The 21,784-nt window shown below is 36.7% G+C and overlaps 1 protein-coding gene across 5 annotated transcripts in view; it reads right to left on the bottom strand.

The window, feature by feature from the left end:
- The window catches only part of STRBP (spermatid perinuclear RNA binding protein), a 124,468-nt gene that overhangs the window by 11,877 nt on the left and 90,807 nt on the right, over window positions 1-21,784 (bottom strand). For 3 of the 5 annotated variants that reach the window (XM_019728513.3, XM_019728515.3, XM_019728514.3), the window contains exons 11-15: window positions 13,018-13,110; window positions 12,395-12,594; window positions 5,673-5,831; window positions 2,479-2,613; window positions 2,135-2,275 (exon numbers count right to left, since the gene is read on the bottom strand). In XM_019728513.3, the coding sequence (XP_019584072.1) occupies window positions 2,135-2,275; window positions 2,479-2,613; window positions 5,673-5,831; window positions 12,395-12,594; window positions 13,018-13,110 (728 nt within the window). The remainder of the gene's footprint in view (window positions 1-2,134; window positions 2,276-2,478; window positions 2,614-5,672; window positions 5,832-12,394; window positions 12,595-13,017; window positions 13,111-21,784) is intronic. The other 2 variants (XM_019728516.3, XM_074330968.2) reach the window with 1 other exon arrangement.

Genomic DNA, 21,784 nt, shown 5'->3' with positions numbered 1-21,784 from the left:
CTGTGATTTCCTTGAGCCTGTTTCTCCTGGGGGTGGGATGGGGAGATGTATCATTCATTAAATACATAAATACCAACTCTAAAGTTCCTTCATGTTCTAAAATGCCATGGACTCTGGTAAAGCCACATAATCTCTCTGAGTCGCCCCAGTAATTATAAAATGAGGATAATGATACCCACTTTGCTTTCCTTACTTCAAGAACAACTGAGAAAATAGATACTAAACTCTTAAAAGCAGACGAGGTAAGTCACGGAGTAACTGGACACAGGGCTGCTAAAACATCCCTTTCCAAAACTGAAATTTTAAGAAAATCAAAGGACATCTACTTTTAAATTAAACGTTATACTTATTTTCTAAAAACTCAAGCTAGAAACTGCCTGCTATGGGCAAGGTTCAGGGGAGGCGGCAGGGCCTCAGAGCTCACTGTGTGATACAGTCCGCAGCACCCAGCTGGCTGCAGGAGCCAGGGCACACACACTTGTCTCACACGGAAGTACCATCATCCTCTGCTCCTCCTAGGTCAGCTTCTACTGCTAGTGTGACTGGGCAGAAGACAGTTTCAAGGTTGGATGTATATACACAGGGAACTGCCATTTTTCTTTTGGGCTGAAAAAATCCAGCCCACAAATCCAAAATAGACCGCTTCTTGGCTGTCAAGCACATTGAACACAGGAGTTTATAGCTTCTGGTATGGAAAATTTCTACAAATCAGTGAACTTCAATCAGACATCTTTCTTTTTTTTTCTTTAAACACAGCCTAGTCCAAAGTAGTCAGGAAGCAACAATCTGGTGGCAACAGAGTGACTTCACACAAATCAAAGTCATGTCTACTAGTGCCAAACTTCATTACCTAGTATGTCTCTACACGTAGGCTTTTTAAACATTAAAATTAACTAACCAAATACAAGATGTAACCCGTAGGAAAAACACACCAAAATAAACAAGGTAACAATTATCTTTCTACTAATTTAGAACGTATTTCAGAAGATTTTAGGAAAAGGAAATCCACTTATTGTCTCTCTACATGTCTTCCTCTGTAATTTAAACACTTTATTTTTATTTCACCTTAGTAAAAATTAATTTTACTTGTTTATATTTTGAATCCTAAAATTTAAGCAGTGTTTATTATGGTAAATACAAGAAGGTTAAATGAAAACAAATTTCTACGACGGATCTAACATGCAATAAACAATAAAATGCCCATGGTCATTGGAAGAAGAAAAATCTGGTTTTAAAGGGAACCTCTACTATCAATTAACTTTGTTATTTTATTATATGCAGTATCTTAATTTCTTCAAGCCTTGTTTCCTCATCTGTAAAATGAGATCAATTCTACCCTCCTATAAGGACTTAACATATGTAAAAGACACTGTTTTTTAGAATCTTAAATAATCTTAAAGAATCTTAAATAATCTACGCTTCGGTCTATTAATATTTGTAATTGATTTCTTCCTATCACATAATATATTCAGACTTATTACACCAGTACTCTCCATGAGGGAGAAAATGTAGCTTATGTTTATTTATGTATCTCTTGTTCCTTCAGTCATGCACGTGGTATATATCTAGAAAAATTTTTGAATGTTTAACTGAATGGATGGAGAGTCTGTTATCCAAAAGCGTGTTGTTAGGAAGCCATTTTTCTAAATGCCTTCAGCACACTGACATTCCCAACAAACAGAGGTAACACGGGGCCAATCTCTACAGTGCCAACCCCAACGGGAAACCCAAAATAAATAATGCAAAAGTTCAAAACTGAAAAGGAACTGGATAAGCATATACAGACTCTGATGAAAGCAAGGCCCAACCACTCTTGGCAGCTTCCCTAAACTAAACAAAGGCTAACATCTCATCAAAGTCCAAATCCCTCAACACGACCTCATCAAGAATGACCTAATGCCCTCAAGTAATGTTAATAGTCTCTTTTTAATATATGATTTGCCTAGAATGACCACAGAACAGGGAACTACTGACACATTTACATTATTCATGACCTAACCCAAAGAAAAGGTTGGTAAACCCAATAAAAAGAAATAATTTCAGGAGAAGTGCAAGTGGCACAAAGACAGAAAAGGAAATTTAATTCTGGTAATATTTTCAAAGTTATTACAAAGGTTTAATGCTTAACTCATACCTGAGGGATAATCTTCTTTTTCTTATTATTCGCTGCGTTGGGCCCAGAAAACAGCTTCTCCAGGGCAGCTAATGCTGCACTTGCTTTTGCCACTTTCTTATTTGGACCCGCACCTCTGAATTTCTGTCCATCTACTTCTACCTAAAACCAAGAATAACACTTTGCAGTTAACCCAGGCAGTTCCTCTATGTAGTTTTAATTTAAATGTATCATAACACAGAAAATACCAAACGTCAAATAATGCAACAAGAATTGACTCAGTCTAAAATTTTTTTACATATAAACTCAGGATATCCTATGCCTTTAAGGGAAAAACTAAGATTGGCTTGTAGCTAGGTACACACCTCCATTACAAAGCGTTTGTCATGGCTTCCTCCAGTCTCCGAGATGAGCTCATACTTAAGACCTCTTCTTTTTTCATTGAGCTCCATTACGGGGTTTTTGCCACTTGCTGTGAGGATAGGGCCCTGAGTTCTTACCTAAATGGAGGTTCAATCGAGTCAGATTTTAGAGTATGAAATGTCTTATTAATAAAGTTATACTATGTCTCAGTTGAAAAAGAGGCTCAGAAATTGTACTTTAAAGTACTGAGGGGCTAGGACACATAATCACCTTTATATACGAATAACAAAGTGTCTTTAAAGGTATGGAAACTATAAGCAATAAACATCACAGTCAGTCATCTGGCCAGCCTGCCCGGTGAAGCAGGGCTGTCCCAACAGATCAATGTTCAAGAGCAAGGTAGCCGTGCCATTACGTGGTACTCTAGCGTCTCATCTGTGGCCTTTGTGATCTAAGAATAATCATCTAAATGACTAATAAAGTGGCTCGAACAGTTGAGGTTCACATAACAGCAGAGTATTCACTGTTCTCCTATTTAGGGTTAGAAGAAAATAACTCAATTTAGGATGTAGAAGAAAATGCCCCTTCACACCTCTCAGTCTCTCTAAAGAGATGAAAGGACACCCAAGGTAAAAACAGCAGACTGCAGACTATGGATTCTGAAATTTAGAAATAACACGAAAAGGAGTCATTCCCTGTCCTTAAGGAGCTAGAGTACAGTGGGAGCGACAGATAAAATCACTGTGAAACCATGTGCATTACAGAACAGATGTAAGTTAGGGAAACACAGTAGAAGGAATCATTTTCTAGGACTATCAGGATGGTTTTCCTGATAGGAAAATGTAGCCATGTGAACCCACCCTTGAAAGGGAAGTGCCAGACCGCTGAGGAGGAAACGAAGGTGAAGGGCATTCTGGAGAGAAGAAACAGTGAAGCAAAGGCCTAAGAGGAGGAAAGAACAGCTGCCAGGGAAACAGCAGTTTGGATAAGGAATGAAGAAAGTAAGGTAGGACCTGTGTAAAATACCCTTGACAAAGGACTCTGCATGTCATACACATGAGCTCTGGCTTCACTGTGGACAGCCGGGAGCCACTGAAAGACTTTAATCTGGAAGAGTTCATGATTAGATTTGTGTTATAGAAAATTACTTTAGCAGTAGTAAAAGAACTGACTTGAGGAAGGATAAGAGTAGAGGAAAGCAAGAGAAGTAATTCATGTAAGAGTGTGAAAGCTCAAATGAAGAGAGAGGTTAGCACCAAAAATAAAACAAACCACAAAAGACTACAAAACTATAATTTTGAGAAAGGAAAGACCCAAAGATTGAGTACTTTCTGAGGTTAAAGAGCATGTCTTTAATTCCACCACAGTAATAGCTCAAGAAATGCTGACCAAAGAAGTGAACACCCCCAAAGAATTATTATGTATAAAAACCCAATGGACAACCACATTCTCTTAATGAGTACTCTGTGCTGATTTGATAAGTCGGTGATGCGGTACAAGTGAAACACTAGACAATTTTTAAAGACAAATTTAATAAACATTTCTGGATCTTTTGTAATAAACATCACTTCTTGAAGAGTTAATATAATCTACATTTTAAGAATTTCAAGGCAAATTTCCAGTCTCCAGCTTTAAAGGGTAATGAGTAATTTTTGAAACTAGGTCTATGGTAATCGCTCCCTGCTTCCCAAATCTGAAATCGCTTTTATAAAAATGAGTCAACACATAAAAATATTTGCATTTCTAATCAGTTACTGCTCATTTAAACAAAGAATAAGGGCTTTGTTCCCCCACCCCCACCCCCATACATCATACAGAAACAAAGCACAGATGCATTCACTAGCCAAACCTCCATCTACTCATGTGGCTGCCCACACTGCTCTCTCCCTTCCTAATTCTCCTTGAACTTCACAGTCTGAGTCTCACAGTGAACAAGCTGGTTCTCTTCGTAGTATTTACACCACTGCCCGCACAGCGTCGTGCCCTGCTTGTGACTGCCTCTTGTGAATGACTGGTCTCTCAAAAGCCAGGTGCCACGTCTTATCCTCCACATCACACAAAGTCAGGCGAGATTTGCACAAGCCTGAGTCCCCCCAACAGTCCCCTCCACACTGGCTCACCTGGCACTTCTTAAACATTCACTCTCACAACTCCTTTACATCTACTATTCCTCTGACCTAGAATGCCTTCTTTCCACCTCTGCCCTAAAAAATTCTACTTGTCATCTAAAACCTAGGTCACATTTCACTCTCTTTGATTTTACACGTGTGTTTAAGTCACAATCACTTTCTCCTTGGAGATTTTACATTATGTTCATTTTGCAACCATAGTACTTATTACATTACATTACATTATAATTAGTTATATATGTGTCTGTTGCCCTTGTAGCCTGAGGGCATCTTGAAGCTCTAGACACAATTTTTTCAGCATCTGGCAGTAAGCATGTACTAAAAGGGTTTATAGACTGAAAAAAATTATAGCCCACTAAGTCCTTAATAAATACTCATTCTTACAAATGACAAAATATTTTTCAGGTATTAATGTAAGCTCTTGCTGTCACTTTAAAGCCAATTTTCCTTATGAAGAATGCAATAAGCAAGGGCTCCATGAATTCCCAAATCGGCTGTGAATACTCAGAACCTGGATTCTGTCTCCTATGCTCTGTGGGAATAAGCTCATTGGCCAGGACTTATTCAGTCCGAGGAACACACCAGGTCAAGCTTTGCGTCCCTCACAGCTGGTCCAACTCAGGGATGACCCACTGCCCCCCACAGCTTAGCAAAAACTTCAAATAGTCCTAAATTTCCTCCGCTAGATCTTTTGGGTTTTTGTTTTTCAATTATTGTTGATACTCTTGATAATGTAACTGTGATATACTGCTTCCATGGCCAGCAAAAGGGAAATGCTAGTTAAAATAGGGTAGATTCATATGTTGTGCAGTATACAGTTATGTTTACAGATATTTTCAGAATTAAGGGGGAAAAATCAAGATGTAAAACTGCATGAAAATGATTGCCTTCAAAAAAAATACTCATAGAAAAAAGGCTGGATGGAAATAAAACAAAATAATAATGGCTGCCTCTGGAATATATGTTTGCATATACTTTTGATTTTATTTATACTTTTCCATCTCTCTCAAATTTTCTACAGTGAAAACAGATTACTTATTTTCTAAGGAAAACATATATAAGTATACCTCTAAGGTACTGGAGGTTTCAGTTGTAGAATTTCCAGTATTATTGCTTGAGTTTGAAGACACTGTTTCATTTTTGCCTTCATTATCTGATTTTTCATCGGAACTCATACATTCAATATCTGCATCAAAGCCTGTTGGGTATCCCATTGCCTGCAATACCTGTACAAATTACATTAGATTCAGTTTTATTCAAACACCAGAACCCACAGAGAATAGATGAAATATTGAGAAAACCACTTTCAAATCTTCAACATTTAAATCCATGAAACACCTTATAGGAAGAGCAAGATGGTACTAAATCTACAAATCCTTGGTTAAACAAGTTTTACCTACCAGGGTGTCACCATAGAAAATGGGGAAAACGTCCACAGAGTAATTAGGTTTAAATAAAGGATGCGAGAAATGCAAACCTGAGGTTCTTCCTGGTTCACTTAATTTGGCGGTAAAAGGTACAGAAAATAAGCAGCAGAACCAAGTTCAACCAATGAGATGAGGGAAAAGGTAAGACAGCACACTGTAAAAAGTATACGGGACCCGGCAAGGAAAAGATGCGAGGGTCTAAGCCTGTATTTGTCCTCTGGTCCTCAATTTTCCAGTCTGCAAAACAGGAGGACTCATTAGGTGACCTCTAACTTCTATGACTCCATCCATTAGGGGAGATTAGCACAGAAAGGCCATCAAGAAGTTTTCATTACCTTGCAACCAATTTTCCAGTCAATTACAAAATCACATCTGCAGCTTTCTAATATCGACCTCTTTTGCTTTTAACTTAAACCATAATTGAGACTTCAAAGAAAAGATTCAGTCTCTAGGTTTATTCTCTTCATTGAGTGAGCCCGAAACAATTTTAGGTTTGTGTTTCCATCCCTGCCTTGCAAGGTCTGGTTACTTTATGGTTCCCACCAATGTTCATTCTTCTAGTTCCATTCAGTGCCTGGCATTACTCATCTTTTAAAAAATAAGGTTGTCACAAAATGAAAAGACAACCTACTGATGGGAGAAGATATTTGCCAATGATACATACGATAAGGAGTTAACATCCAAAATTTGTAAGGAATTAATGCAACTTAACACCAAAAAGACAAACAATCCAATTAAAAAATGTGCAGAGGAAGGACCTGAAGAGACATTTCTCCAAAGAGGACAAACAGACGGGCAACAGACAATGAAAAGATGCTCAATGGCACTTATCATCAGAGAAATACAAATTAAAACCACACTGAGATACCACCTCACTCCGGTCAGAATGGTTATCATCAATAAATCAACAAACAAGTGTTGGTGAGGATGTGGAGAAAAGGGAACCCTTGTGTACTGTTGGTGGGATTGCAGATTGGTGAAGCCACTGTGGAAAACAGTATGGAGGTTCCTCAAAAAGTTAAAACTGGAACTACCTCATGACCCAGCAATTCCACTTCTGGATATTTATCCGAAAAAATCCAAAACACTAACTCAAAAAAACATATGCATCCCTATGTTCACTGCAGCATTATTTACAATAGCCAAGATATGGAAGCCACCTAAGTGCCCATCAGTAGATGACTGTATAAAAAAGATGTGGTACATTTATACAATGGAATATTACTCAGCCATAAAAAAAGAATAAAATCTTAACCATTTGCAACAGTGAATGGACCTAGAGGGCATTATGTTAACTGAAATAAGTCAGACAGAGGAAGACAAATACCATATGATTTCATTTACATGTGGAATGTTAAAAACAAAATAAATGAACAAACAAAACAGAAATAAACTCATAGATACAGAGAGCAAACTGATGGTTGCCAGATGGGAGGTGGCAGGGAGCTGGGTGAAAAAGGTGAAGGGATTAAGTACAAATTGGTTGTTACAAAACAGTCACAGGGATGTAAAGTACAGCACAGGGAATATTGTCAATAATATTGTAATAAATATGTGTGGTGTTGGGGGGCTGTACTAGACTTACCAGGGGATCACTTTGTAAGTTATATAAATGTCTAAATACTATGCCGTACACCTGAAATTAATATAATACTGAATGTTAATTGCAGTTGAAAAAAGTTTTTTTTATGTAATGTTTTCAGAACTGTGTGTGCGCAGGTGTTTGTGCACATGCACATATGACATGAAGGCCTGCCTTCTAAACCTCCCTCCAGCTTACACTGCTTTTTACTTTACAAGAGAGTATGTTCACTAGCATGTTTTTTAAAAGCCTCTTTAAACAGGTTGATAATGCACTGCCAGTTACTAATTTAAAGGTCTATATCAGAGAGAGATTCCTAACGACCCCTGTATTTGTTTCAGCTTTTGACTAATGTTTTAAGGTGCTGGAATGTAAAAGCAATGTCATATTTCTTTACAATCCTAGCTATGCCTAAAAGGTGTCTCAAAAAACTATTCTGAAAACTGATTAGAGGATGTGAGGGGTTGGGGACCTGGGGAGGAGATTCACTACATAAGGGACATAATAAGAGAACTTTTGGGGTGAAAGAAATATTTTATATCTTGACCAAGGTGTGAAGTGGTGGCTGATTATAAACATTTGCCAAAACCATATACCTAAGTATGATTAATTTTATTGCATATAAATTATACTTCAATAAACTTGGTTTTAAGGAGACCAAAACAAAACGAAAAACCCTGTCCTGATAGCCACACGAAGGAGAAGCCAGGCAGCCCAGACTTTATAAACAATGGCATCTTGTATCAAGAACTCTGCCAATATAAATAAAATAGTATTACTCTAAACAAAAAAAATGGGCATAAGTAGAACTCTGTACCAAGAGAAATTAATTCACCCAATTCATATGGAGAATTTGGCACTCTGCTGAACATTTCAAATCGTAAATAAAGTCCTTGTACTCATTGAGAGTAAAGCCAAGAACCATTTTTTAACATCTCGAGTTCTAAAAATTGTCAGGTAGTACTTTACACTAAGACAATAACATCACTTGGTTAGATCCTCATCAATATTTTATATATATATATATATAAAAAATACCTCCTCCACTGAGCCCTGCAAATATGCTCTCCCTGAGAAATCTCATCTCTGAGAGAATAGTTCTCAGTCTGGAATTAACACTGGCTAACCAACTGCAAGTCAAAAGCCAAGAGTCACAAATACATTTGGTTTGTATATTCCAATAAAAACTAGAGACACGCAGCTTTCCGCAGTTTAACCCTGACAGTTAAAAGTCTCATGTGAATTATTTAGCACCACTTCTCTCTGCCCTTTTCTCACGTATCAGATTCATTTATTTACTTAATCGTAGCAACATACTTCCATACACTTATAAACAGTTGATATAACTGATAGATAATGTGAAGGGATACAGAATACTTGCAAAGCAGCATTTCAAATTAAGTCGTTTTTCTATGAACATATATTCTGAGATTATTAACTAGTATATGCTATAAAAAAATTTTTAAATAAAATAAAAATAAAAAAGTAAGAAGTTCTCAGATCTCTAGAACCAGTTTGTTTGGAATAAATATTAAGGCCAAAAAACTGCTATGCCAAAGAAAAGTGAGTTTCAAATGTCTAGCAAACTAATCAAACCCAATACACACATTAATGGGGTTGAAAATCACAAGATGATTCCTATTCGAGGCGACTGGAAAATCCAGTGTATCCATGCTTTTTTTCTCCTGAAAGGGGGTTGAGGCTGAGAAAGATGATATCCTCAAAGACCAGGGGCCAAGAGTGAAAAGAAAACACATGAAAACACACTCTACTCTATAGCTCTCCAACTCAAAACCAAGGTCATAGTCATGGCTTCTGTACATGATGGCTCCAAGAAACTCTCCAAAGAGTCTTCACTCCTTGTCCCCTTCCAGATGATCTTTTCCCCACAATGACTAAGATTTTTTTCATCGAACATAGCTGATGATGTCCCCAAATGTGTTCTTTGTGAGGGACTCTAAGGAAAAAGGATTCAAAGGGGAAAGGGATTGGTCACGCATCTCCATCACTTTAGGGTGCCTGCTGCTGGGCAGCCAAGGCTCTTGTGACAGAAACTGATCCCTTCTTGTTTTGTTTTGATTTGATTCTATGGTGTGATATGTCTTAACAGGTCCAACCTCTCCCAAGGTGTGACGTTAGGAATGCAAGGACTTTTATCAAGTGGGACCTATTTTCATAAACACATGTTGGATATGAAACTCTCACAAACTCATACAGAACCTGTAACATGTGGTATAACCTTTATGGGTGGCAATTTGGTAATAAATGCCTAACATAGAATAAAAATCCCAATACGTATTTAATAAATTAACAGATCATTCAAATAGGCTTTCTTCTTGACCTAGTAATTCTATTTCTAGACTACATCTTAAGGGATCATCAGATTAGTTCAAAAAGATGTAAAGCAATCAACTGGAAGCAACTAAATGTAAAAGGATTAGTGACATGGTAGACTGATAATAATGAAGTATTAGGCCATCACTAAAAATGAGAACCATCTTTGTGATAACTATTAAAAACTCGTATTTTTAGATAATCAAAGAAAACACGATCTTAGTTTAAGTATGTATTTTGTAGGTCCCATCATTCTTTACCTGAAAACCTTGGGCCAGATTTTCAGAATTCATAACTTGTCAGAGGTTAGAAAGGTAATACAATAGTATATTTACCACCTATTTTCCAAATCTCCAGTGGTACTTCAGGTGCTATCCCATGTCTGTACAAACAAATATATAAAATATTCATACTAACTGAAATAAGAAAGACAAAAAATACCCTACGTCAATTTAGGTCAGGCTTTCCCATCAAGTGAGTTTGCATCAAACTTAGAGAAATATTTTTCATTTTCAATGCTTTCCGGATTTTTGGAAAGGCAGGTTAAAAGGGGGAGGATTTGGAAAAATACATACGAAAATGTTAAATAGTTATTATGAGAACAACTAGCATCTAAATCTTGTCATACTGCAAAATTTGCCTCCACTAACTCACCCAAATTTTAACGAACTGCAACTTGCTGTGAGGCCACTATCTTATAGGAAAGGTTATTATAAGCAACAACCCACAAACTGTGTCTGTGCATCCTAGCTGCCTTTAAAGGATATCACTGCTATCCCTTCTTATGAAGACCTAACCAAGGAGAATGCCTACCTGCCATTGTACCAAAACATCTGCGACTCTCATAATCAACTGTCTGTCCTTATGTCACTGACTGAATTGATAATTCACAAGGTTTTTGTGTCAGATGCTAGAGAACTTAGGTGTACATACCAGTACGTGACTATATTCTCAGCATACATTATTGCTAAGTTATCAGAATGTATTTTTAGCATTATTCCTGGACTCACTTTTTCCCTCATTCTTGGTTTTCTTTTTCTTCCTCATTTTAAACTCATACTATTTCATCATACCTGAAGTACCTCTTCTGTAAATAAGACAGAACATAAATAACATATTGTTTTATATTTTTACAGCTTGATTACTATTTTTCTACATTTTTCTTATTACTACCTGACATGTATTTATTCGTTTGTATATCTGTTGTCTGTTTCCCCATCCTATCACACAAGAATGCAAGACCCAGGCAGGCAAAGACTCTGTTGACTGCTATAGCCTTAGTATCTAGGATAATGTTTGCATCCACATTAATACTACAATGATCATCAGTTTGGGGAATATAATCAATAATGTTGCAAAGATTTTATAGGTGTCAGATGGGCACTTGTCTTATGAGGGAGCCCACTTCAGGGATGGTGTAGATGCCTGACCACTGCACTACACCTTAAGCTGAAGGTGAATAATAATGAATGTCAACTATAATTTAACATGTATATAGTCATGGGATGTGGAGTACAGCATAGGGAATAGAGTCAATGGACTTGTAACAGCTATGTACAATGTCAGAGGGGTAGTACATTGGGGGATTATCACTTTGGGAGGGTGTAAATGTCTAACTACTACATTGTTTTGTACACCTGAAAAAAATAATAATACAATGATCATGAAAACAGACCAACTGTATCTCATGCCATACTGTTACATAACAGAACTTTTCTTAAGTGAAAACTGATCTTCGGTCTACATGCTCTTTGACATTTTCACACTTGTCTCCAAGAGATCAAATATACTCATAGAGAGATGCCAATATTTAGGAATTTTCCACAAACCTATGTGGATGATTGATTGGTTCAAATCCTGGACCTTATTCCCTATGGAAATACTCTGAAATACGAAAAGGCACCATGCACATGGATAACGATCAAATTTATTTATGACAGAAAAAAATCTGCAAACAGCAAAACAGCCAATGATAGGGAAATGTTTAAACAAATACAATCCATATCATGTTACTCATACAGCCATTAAAAATTATTTACGAAATTTTAATAACATGGAAAAACATTGATGATATGTTAAATGAAAAAAAATCAAGATAAAAATGCATATACACTATAAGCTCAACCTAAAAAAGCAAAACAGGAAAAAAATATTGGAAATAAATAAACCAACATACTATATAAAAATATTAATGATCGGCCTCAGAGATATGCAACTGACTTTCTATTTCTTTACTTTTCTTCTGTGTTTTCCAAATTTTGTATAATCAACACATACTATTTTACATCCAAAAAAGAACTACGTGATCCAGAGGTGATGGAACTCTATATGTGTATGTTTCTGTCATTAAAATCTTGAACAATTCTGTTACTTTACTATTGGAAAATCAGCACCTTATTTACAACCTAAAATAACAAAGCACTGGCGAGGAAAAGACATACTATACCTTCACTGCTACATGGAGTTTTGCCGTTTTCTTGGATGGTCCTGAGGCTTCGTATGTTGTACCATCCACATCTACAGACATTGTGAATACTGGGGCATGGACAGGGCCAGACTGGGATAAGAGCTTATACTGAAGCCCAGGTCTGATCTGATTTAGCCTCATTAGTGCATTCATAAGGTCTATTGCTTTACTATCCAGAACTGTTAAAGAAAAAAGAATGAAGTCAGAAATCAAACCATTTTGCTTTAATCTATGCATTTCTAGGTTCCTCCTGACCACTGTAAACTCAATAGATTTTTAAAAAGCAAGAATTTCAAAACACATGTACAAACTAACTTCACTTTCTAAGTAATTCTAAAATGACTTCTTAAATTATTATGCTAACATCACTGTAAAATATGCATTACTGTATCTGTACATTAATTTTAGTTTGCTGGTATTAACAGATCTTAAGCAATGAAGCTTGGAAACAAAAGAAGTTATTCAATCATTAATTTTTCCGTTAAGATCTATTCTGAAAATGCCAATTCAAATCAATCAAATTCTTCACTTCATAATTTTTATTTTTCTGACACCATAAATCCTTTCTAGTTCACATCTATAAGAATAAAGATTTTATATACTTTTCCTTAAGTTTCGTTTCATCTTCTTATTGGGATCTTTATCATCCCCTAATCCATCTTCAAATGGCCTCTTCAAAGCTGATGACCCAGCACCTAAGGAATTAAAAGAGATTTATTATCGGAGAAAATAATGACTCCCCTTACTCAACCAAATGCGTCTGGTATGTTCAGGGGGGGAAACCTTAGGAATCACAAGGACTATAGGATTCTTTCATTAATCAATTAAATTACCATATTTATAATCTTTTAATAGCAAAAAGTTTTAAAGTGAATCTTTAAGAAACAATTTAATAGTATTGCTTTTTATAAATATTTATTTTCCCATTTATTCATACAAATACAAATATCTATATGCATATATTGACACCTGTATATGCATGGAAAGATACATATCAAAATGTTAAAGATAGTTATCTCTGGTAGTAGGATTTATTTTTACTTATGTCTTTTCAAATATTTCTTAATTTAACATTTATTACTTGTATAAATTTTAAAGTCCACATCTTAAATCTCATGCTTTTGGAAATCTCACTATATCTCATACTACAAAATATTTTTCTGCCTATTCAAATGTTATTCAAGATTTTATTTACATCTTCTTCATGAAGTTTTCTTCAGCTCTTCTCTCACCTCTACCTTCTAAAAGAGTTTCTGTGGTATCAGAAATATAAAGTGTCATATGTTGCCTGTGTCATTGCCTATTTCATATAGAGATCTTACGTTTCCTTAGTGCTCTATGACAGTCAAAGACATTCTGTCCTTGTCTTGTACCTTAAAAATTCAACAAGACTTAGAAACAACGTAACAGGTATGAAACAAGAACTAACTGAGCTGACATCAATCAGTTTCCTGGGTAAAGAAGCTCGTTAGTAACGCTGCTGCTACGCATAAGGCAGAAGCTTTGCTGTCCAAGTGAGGAGCAATCAGAAAAAAGCTCATCAAGCGGTCCATGTATCTTAAAGAACTCTCAGTCTTCAATTTAAAAACTGGTTGTTGGGTTTTTCCTTAAGGAAAGTTATGCTCAAGAGGTTCATACTGAGATTAACAGCATATTCTCTGATCATGAAGATTTATTGTCCCTTGGGGTAAACACTGACTTAAGCATTTGCTTGAGTCAATACTTACCACTCAGGTCAATCAATCTTGATGTTCTTTTCTCTTCAGCAGACGGCACTAGCTGCTTATATCTGCTTAGCACTGTATTTCATTTGCATTACCTAAAACTGTGAGCGTGCCCGTCTCCCAGAATGCAGTCTTTCGGAGATAAAAGTTAAAAAGGAACGAAGTCTATTCAATCATTCAACCACTCATAAGTTACATTAAAAGCTGCTCTCTGATTGCATGGAAACCACAAACTGGCTTAAATGTACAGATCTATCCTCTAAATCCTTGAGCTACATAGATAGAGTTCCATGAATTAAGCTTCATTCTACCACTCCAGCCAATGGAAAAGGCCTGTCAAATCTGGGCCTAATCATAATATTAGGTTGGTGCAAAAGTAATTGCAGTTTTTGCAATTTTTTAACCTTTTAAACCACAATTACTTTTGCACCTACCTAACTAATCTGACAGGGGCAAGAAATGGGCTTGCTATACAAAAATCAAGTATTTCAACCTCTACCATAACTAGAAGTGAGAAGTGATCATTTGAGAGGCAACAATTTTTTAAAATAGTATGTGTGTGCTTACCATATGACCAGCAATGTTTTTAACACCTTATATGTACTAACTTATTTAATCATCACAAGCACCCTCTGAAGCCTATACTTTAATCATCCTCATTATAATTTCATTCAGCAACAATTATTAATTGAACATTTTTTATGTGCAGGACAATTTTAGGTGCTGGACATACAACAACACAATGTCTCAAAGAGATTATGCACATTGGTGGGAACTAATAATTAAAACATGTCATATGGTTTTGAGCACAATGAAGAAAAAAATTAAGAGGTTTAAGGGGAGGAGGTGCTGCTATTTTATCTGTGGTGCTCACCAGAAAGGTCAAAAGGTATTGCTGATACGGTGACATTTTGATGAGGACCTAAAGAAAGTACGGGTGAGCTATTCGGCTATTTGGGAACAACCAACCCCAGGCAAACAAAACAGACCAGCAGGAACATGCTAAGAAACAGTAAGGGCCTGAAGGAGGAGGGTGGGAGAAGATGCGGGCAGAGAAGCAGTAGTTCTCAACCCCAGCTGCGACTAATTCACCAGAGCACCTTGTATAAAATACCGAAGTTCCACTTCCAGTAGGAAAAAGGAAGTAAACTGAAAAAGCCTTTCCTGACGCGAGCAATTAGAAAAGCTGGACAAAAAGCAGAATATCTGGTCCTAGACAATAAAGACTATGGAGCCAAGATCTAGGGGGATGAAGGAAACCCGGCATTGGGGGCCACATTCCCCCTAGGGGCATCTTCCAAATCCAGAAGAGGCCAAAGAACTGATAACAACAGAAAATAAAAAATAGTTTTAACTAAATGATAATGAAAATACTGTCAAGTGCATAGTGCACATAAATCTGCACTTAAAGAAAAACTTACAGTCTTAAGAGTATAAAATAAGAGACTAAAAAAATCAATAATGTATTCATCTCTCTCAAAAAGTTAAAACAACAACAGTAAATTAAACCCAAAGAAGGTAATGTGGAGGAAAAACAAAGGATAAGAGCAGAAATCAATAAAACAGAATACAAGCATATACCAGATGACCAACAAAGCCAAAAGGTGATTTTTTTAATTATTTATTTTTTATTAGTTTCAGGTGCACAAGACAAAGTAATACTAGACGTTTATCTTTTATATCCTTCACACTGTGTGAACCCCCTCCCCATCCACTAACCCTCTGACATAGTACAGAGCCATTACATTTCCACTGTCTCTATTCCTAATGCTGTACTCCGCTTCTTGTAAGTACATACATACACACACACACACACACACACATATACACAATATATATATACACACAAACTTGTAGTTGACATTCATTATTGTTCAGCTTCAGCTACAGGTGTACAATGCAGTGATCAGGCATCTACATCATCCCTGAGGCGGTCTCCCAAATGAGACAAGTGTCCATTGCATACCCTACAAAATCTTTACAACATTATTGATTACATCCCCAAAATTAATTTTCAAAACCCCGTGGCCATCTTGTGGTTACCGACTGTTTTCTAATCCCCTCACCTCCCCTCTTATCCCCACCCCCCCTCCTATCTAGCACCCCTCAGTTTTTCCTCTATGTCTCCCAAACTGTTTCTGATTAGTTCATTCACTTATTCTTTTCTTTAGATGCCACATATAAGTGAGATAATATGCTACTTGTCTTTCTCTGTCTGACTTATTTCACTTAACATAATGTTCTCTAGGTCCATCCATGTTGTTGCAAATGGTAAGATTTCTTTCTTCTTTATAGCTGCATAATACTCCATTGTATAAATGTACCACAGTTTCTTAATCCAGTCATCTACCGATGGGCATTTCGGTTGTTTCCATGTCTTGGCTATTGTGTGTAGTGCTGCAATAAACATAGGAGTGCATAAAGATTTTTGAATTGGAGTTTTGGATTTCTCCGGAGAGATACCTAGGAGTGGAATTGCTGGATCATAAGGTAGGTCCATTTTCAGATTTTTGAGATACCTCCATACTGTTTTCCATAGTGGCTGCACCAATCTGCAATCCCACCAAGAGTGCACAAGCATTCCCTTTTCTCCACATCCACGCCAGCACTTGTTGTTTGTTGATTTATTGATGATAGCCATTTTGACTGGGGTGAGGTGGTATCTCACTGTGGTTTTTATTTGCATTTCTCTGATGGTTAGTGAGGTTGACCATTTCTTCATATGTCTGTTTGCCATCTGTATGTTCATTTTAGAAAAATGTCTCTTCATGTCCTCTGCCCATTTTTTAATTGGGCTGTTTGTTTTTTTGGAGTTCAGTTGAGTGAGTTTTTTATAAATTTGTGATATTCACCCCTTATCAGATATATCATTGGCAAATATCTTTTTCCATTCAGTAGGATCCCTTTTTGTTTTATTGATGGTTTCCTTTGCTGTGAAAAACTTTTTAGTTTGATGTAATCCCACATGTTTATTTTTTCTTTTATTTCCCTCATGCAACGGGATATATCAGTAAAAATCTTACTCCGGGTAATGTCTGTGAAGTTTCTTCCTATATTTTCTTCTAGGAATTTTATGGTTTCGGATCTTACATTTAAGTATTTGAGCCATTTTGAATTTATTTTTGTATATGGTGTAAGGAGGTGGTCCAGCTTCATTTTTTTGCATGTGTCTGTCCAGGTTTCCCAGCACCATTTATTGAATAGACTGTCTTTACCCCACTGTACATTCTTGCTTCCATTGTCATAGATTAAATGGCCATATAGGCATGGATTTATTTCTGGACTCTCTATTCTGTTCCATTGATCTGTGTGTCTGTTTTTATGCCAGTACCATGCTGTTTTGATTACTGTAGCCTTGTAGTATAATTTGATGTCAGGTATTGTTATACCTCCCACTTTGTTCTTATTTCTCAAGATTGCTGAGGCTATCCGGGGTCTTTTATGGTCCCATATAAATTTTAGGATTATATGTTCTATTTGTGTGAAAAAGTCGTTGGTAGTTTGATAGGAATTGCGTTGAATATGTATATTGCCTTAGGCAGTATGGACATTGTAACTATATTAATTCTTCCTATCCATGAGCATGGTATGTGTTTCCATCTATTTGTATCTTCTTTCATTTCTTTCTTCAGTGTCTTATAATTTTCTGAGCACAGATCTTTTACTTCTTTGGTTAAATTTATTCCTAGGTATTTTATAGTCTTTGGAGCAATTGTGAATGGGATTGTTTTTTTTAATTTCTCCTTCTGATGTTTTATTATTGGTACAGGCAAATACAACTGATTTCTGAATATTAATTTTGTATCCTACTACTTTACTAAATTCATCTATCAGCTCTAATAGTTTCTTGGTGGAGTCTTCAGGGTTCTCTATATATATATAGTATCATATCATCTGCATATGTCAATTTTACTTCCTCCATACTGATTTGGATGCCTTTTATTTCTTTTTCTTGCCTGATTGCTGTGGCTAGAACTTCCAGCACTATGTTGAATACAAGTGGAGAAAGTGGGCAACCTTGCCTTGTTCCTGATCTTAAGAGGAATGGTTTTAGCTTTTCCCCATTGAGTATGATGTTAGCTGTGGGTTTATCATATATGGCCTTTATTATGTTGAGATATGATCCCTCTATTCCCACTTTCTTAAGGGTTTTTATCATAAATGGCTGCTGGATTTTATCAAATGCTTTTTCTGCATCTATTGATATGATCATGTGATTTTTATTTTTCATTTTGTTAATGTGGTGTATCACATTAATTGATTTGCAGATGTTGAACCACCCTTGCATACCGGGGATGAATCCTACTTGATCACGGTGTATGATCTTTTTAATGTATTGCTGAATTCTGTTCGCTAATATTTTGTTGAGGATTTCTGCATCTATATTCATTAGAGATATCAGCCTGTAGTTTTCTTTTTTTGTGGTGTCTTTGTCTGATTTTGGGATCAGGGTGATAGTGGCTTCGTGAAAAGTGTTTGGGAGCCTTCCCTTCTTCTGGATTTTTTGGAAGAGCTTGAGGAGAATAGGTGATAATTCTTTTTGAACGTTTTGTAAAATTCACCTGTAAAGCCATCTGGTCCAGGGCTTTTGTTTGTTGGGAGGTTGTTGATTACTGATTCAATTTCCCTGGTGGTAATCAGTCTATTCAGGTTTTCTGTTTCTTCTTGAGTTAGCCTTGGAAGGTTGCATGCCTCTAGAAAATTGTCCATTTCTTCCAGATTGTCAAATTTGTTGGCATATAGTTGCTCATAGTTTCTTAAAATTTTTTGTATTTCTGCGCTGTCTCTTGTCACTTCTCCTCTTTCATTTCTGATTTTATTAATTTAGGTCCTCTCTCTCTTTTTTTAATGAGTCTGGCTAAAGGTTTGTCAATTTTGTTTACCTTCTCTAAGAACCAAGTCTTGGATTCATTGATCTTTCGTAGTGTTTTTCTGGTTTCTATTTCATTTATTTCTGCTCTGATCTTTATTATCTCCTTCCTTTTACTCCCTTTGGGCTTATTTTGCTTTTCTTTTTCCAGATCCATTAAGTGTGAAGATAAACTGTTGATTAGTGATGTTTCTTGTTTCTTTAGTAGGCCTGCAATGCTATGCATTTCCCTCTTAGGACTACTTTTGCGGCATCCCATAGATTTTGGGTGGTCGTGTTTTCATTTGCGTTTGTCTCGAGATATCTTTTGATTCCTTCCTTGATCTCCTGCTTGACCCATTCATTATTTAGTAACATGTTATTCAGCCTCCATGAAATGGTGTGTCTTCCAGTTTTTTTCCTGTAGTTCATTTCTAATTTCATAGCACTGTGGTCAGAGAAGACAATTGGTATGACTTCAATTTTCTTAAATTTATCAAGACTTGTTTTGTGGCCTAACATGTGGTCTATCTTGGAAAATGTTCCATGTGCGCTTGAGAAGGACGTGTATTCTGCAGCTCTGGGGTGAAATGCTCTGAAAATATCAATTAAATGCAAGTGGCCCAATGTATCATTTAAGGCTGTTGTTTCCATATTGATTTTCTGTCTGGAAGACCTGTCCCTTGTTGTCAGAGGTGTGCTGAAGTCCCCTACTATGATAGTGTTACTGTTGATCTCTGTCTTTATGTCACTCAATATCTGTTTTATATATTTAGGTGCTCCTATGTTGGGTGCATAGATGTTTACTAGGGTTATGTCCTCTTGTCGGAGCGATCGCTTTATTATTATATAGTGCCCATCTTTGTCTTTTAATATGTTCTTCATTTTAAAGTCTATTTTGTCAGATATAAGTATTGCAACTCCAGCTTTTTTCTCATTTCCATTTGCATGAAATATCTTACTCCAACCATTCACTTTCAGCCTGTGTGTGTCTTTTGATCTGAGGTGAGTCTCTTGTATACAGCATATACAAGGGTCTTGCTTTCTTATCCACTCAGCCACCCTATGTCTCTTGATTAGAGCATTTAATCCATTTACATTTAAAGTGATTATTGATAGGTATAGTTACTGCCATTTTAAAATTTGTAGTTATATTGTTTTCATCTTTCTTCTATTTACAGAAGTCCTTTTAGTATTTCTTGCAATGCTGGCTTAGTGGTAATAAATTCCTTTAGCTTATTCTTTTCTGGGAAGTCTTTATCTCTCCATCAACTTTAAATGATAGCCTTGCTGGATAAAACAATCTAGGTTGTAGGCCTCTGTTTTCCATCACTTTGAATATCTCCTGCCACTCCCTCCTGGCCTTCAATGTTTCTGTACAAAAGTCATTTGATAGTCTTATGGGAGTTCCCTTGTATGTAACCCTCTGTCTTTCTCTTGCTGCTTTTAGGATTCTCTGTCTTTAACCTTTGCCATTTTAACTATAATGTGTCTTGATGTGGGCCTGTTTGAGTTTATCCTGGTTGGAACTCTCTGCACTTCCTGGGCTTGTATATTGGTTTCCTTCATTAGGTTAGGGAAGTTTTCAGACATTATTACTTCAAATATGTTCTCAATCCCTTGCTTCCTCTCTTCACCATCTGATATTCCTATGGTGCGCATGTTGTTGCACTTGATGTTATCCCAGAGGTCTCTTAAACCATCTTCATTGTTTTTTATTCTTTTTTCTTTCTGTTCTGTTTGGGTGATCTCTGCTAATTTGTCTTCTAAGTCGCTGATTCGATCCTCTGCTTCATCTAACCTGCTGTTAATTCCTTCAAGTGAGTTCTTTATTTCAGTAATTGCGTTCTTTAGTTCTAACTGGTTGTTCATTATGATTTCTCTATCCTTCTTTATGTCGTCTCTAAGCTCCTTAAATATTCTTATCATCAGTGTTTTGAACTCTGTCTCTGATAGGTTGGTTACCTCTGTTTCATTTGGTTCCATTTCTGGAGGTTTCTTCTGTTCTTTTATTTGGGACATGTTTCTTTGTTTCCCCATTCTGGCTGACTCTCTGTGTTTGCTTCGATGTATTAGGTAGATCCCCTAGAGTTCTTAGTTCTTTCTGGGTTATCTTATGTAGTATGCGTCCTTTATATTTGACTTGTACTACTTCGTTCTCCTCTGCGTGTGCTCCAAAGATGACTCTTGTGTTGTGTATGTTGTCCTGTTAAAGATCTTTAATTGCTTTTCGCTTGTGGGTAGGTGGGGTTAACTCCCAGGCTGACTAGTTGTGAGACATGGCTCTGCCCACCGAAGGGTGTTCTGCTGCATGAGGGTTGACCACTTAAATGTGGTTTGTCCTCTATGGGCTCTTGTGCCTGTAGAGAATTCCCTCTGGGTGTGTCAAACCCAGTAGTACTCTGGTTTGGTCTAGAGTTGGCCTCTGGGTGTGTTGAGTCTTGTGCCTCTTAAACTGGGCCCCAATATGGCAATTTCAGAACAAAGCAAATCACCAAGCACAAAAACAACAACAACAACAAAGAAAAAATCAAATACATTCACATGTAAAAACAACCAACAACCCACACCCAACACAGGCAAAGATACAAAAAAAAAAAAAAAAAAAAAAAAAAGCAGTGCCAGTCTTGGCTTAAGCCCACCAACTAATCTCCATGTTGTCCTCTGCTGTACCAAAGAGTCCTCTGTGTATTGTGCAGGCAGAGCCAGTCACCTGGTGCCCAGAGTGAAGTTGGGACTACAGATTTAAATGCGTGGGGCTGAGGGGTTTGGATGGTAGTTTCTGTTAGGTCAGCT

The sequence above is a fragment of the Rhinolophus sinicus genome, chromosome 16, assembly GCF_057876585.1.
Source record: "Rhinolophus sinicus isolate RSI-liver-muscle chromosome 16, RSI-T2T, whole genome shotgun sequence".
Taxonomy (NCBI): Eukaryota; Metazoa; Chordata; class Mammalia; order Chiroptera; family Rhinolophidae; genus Rhinolophus; species Rhinolophus sinicus.
The sequence above is the reverse complement of the archived record's forward strand: the minus strand, read 5'-3'. Positions and strand labels throughout refer to the sequence as shown.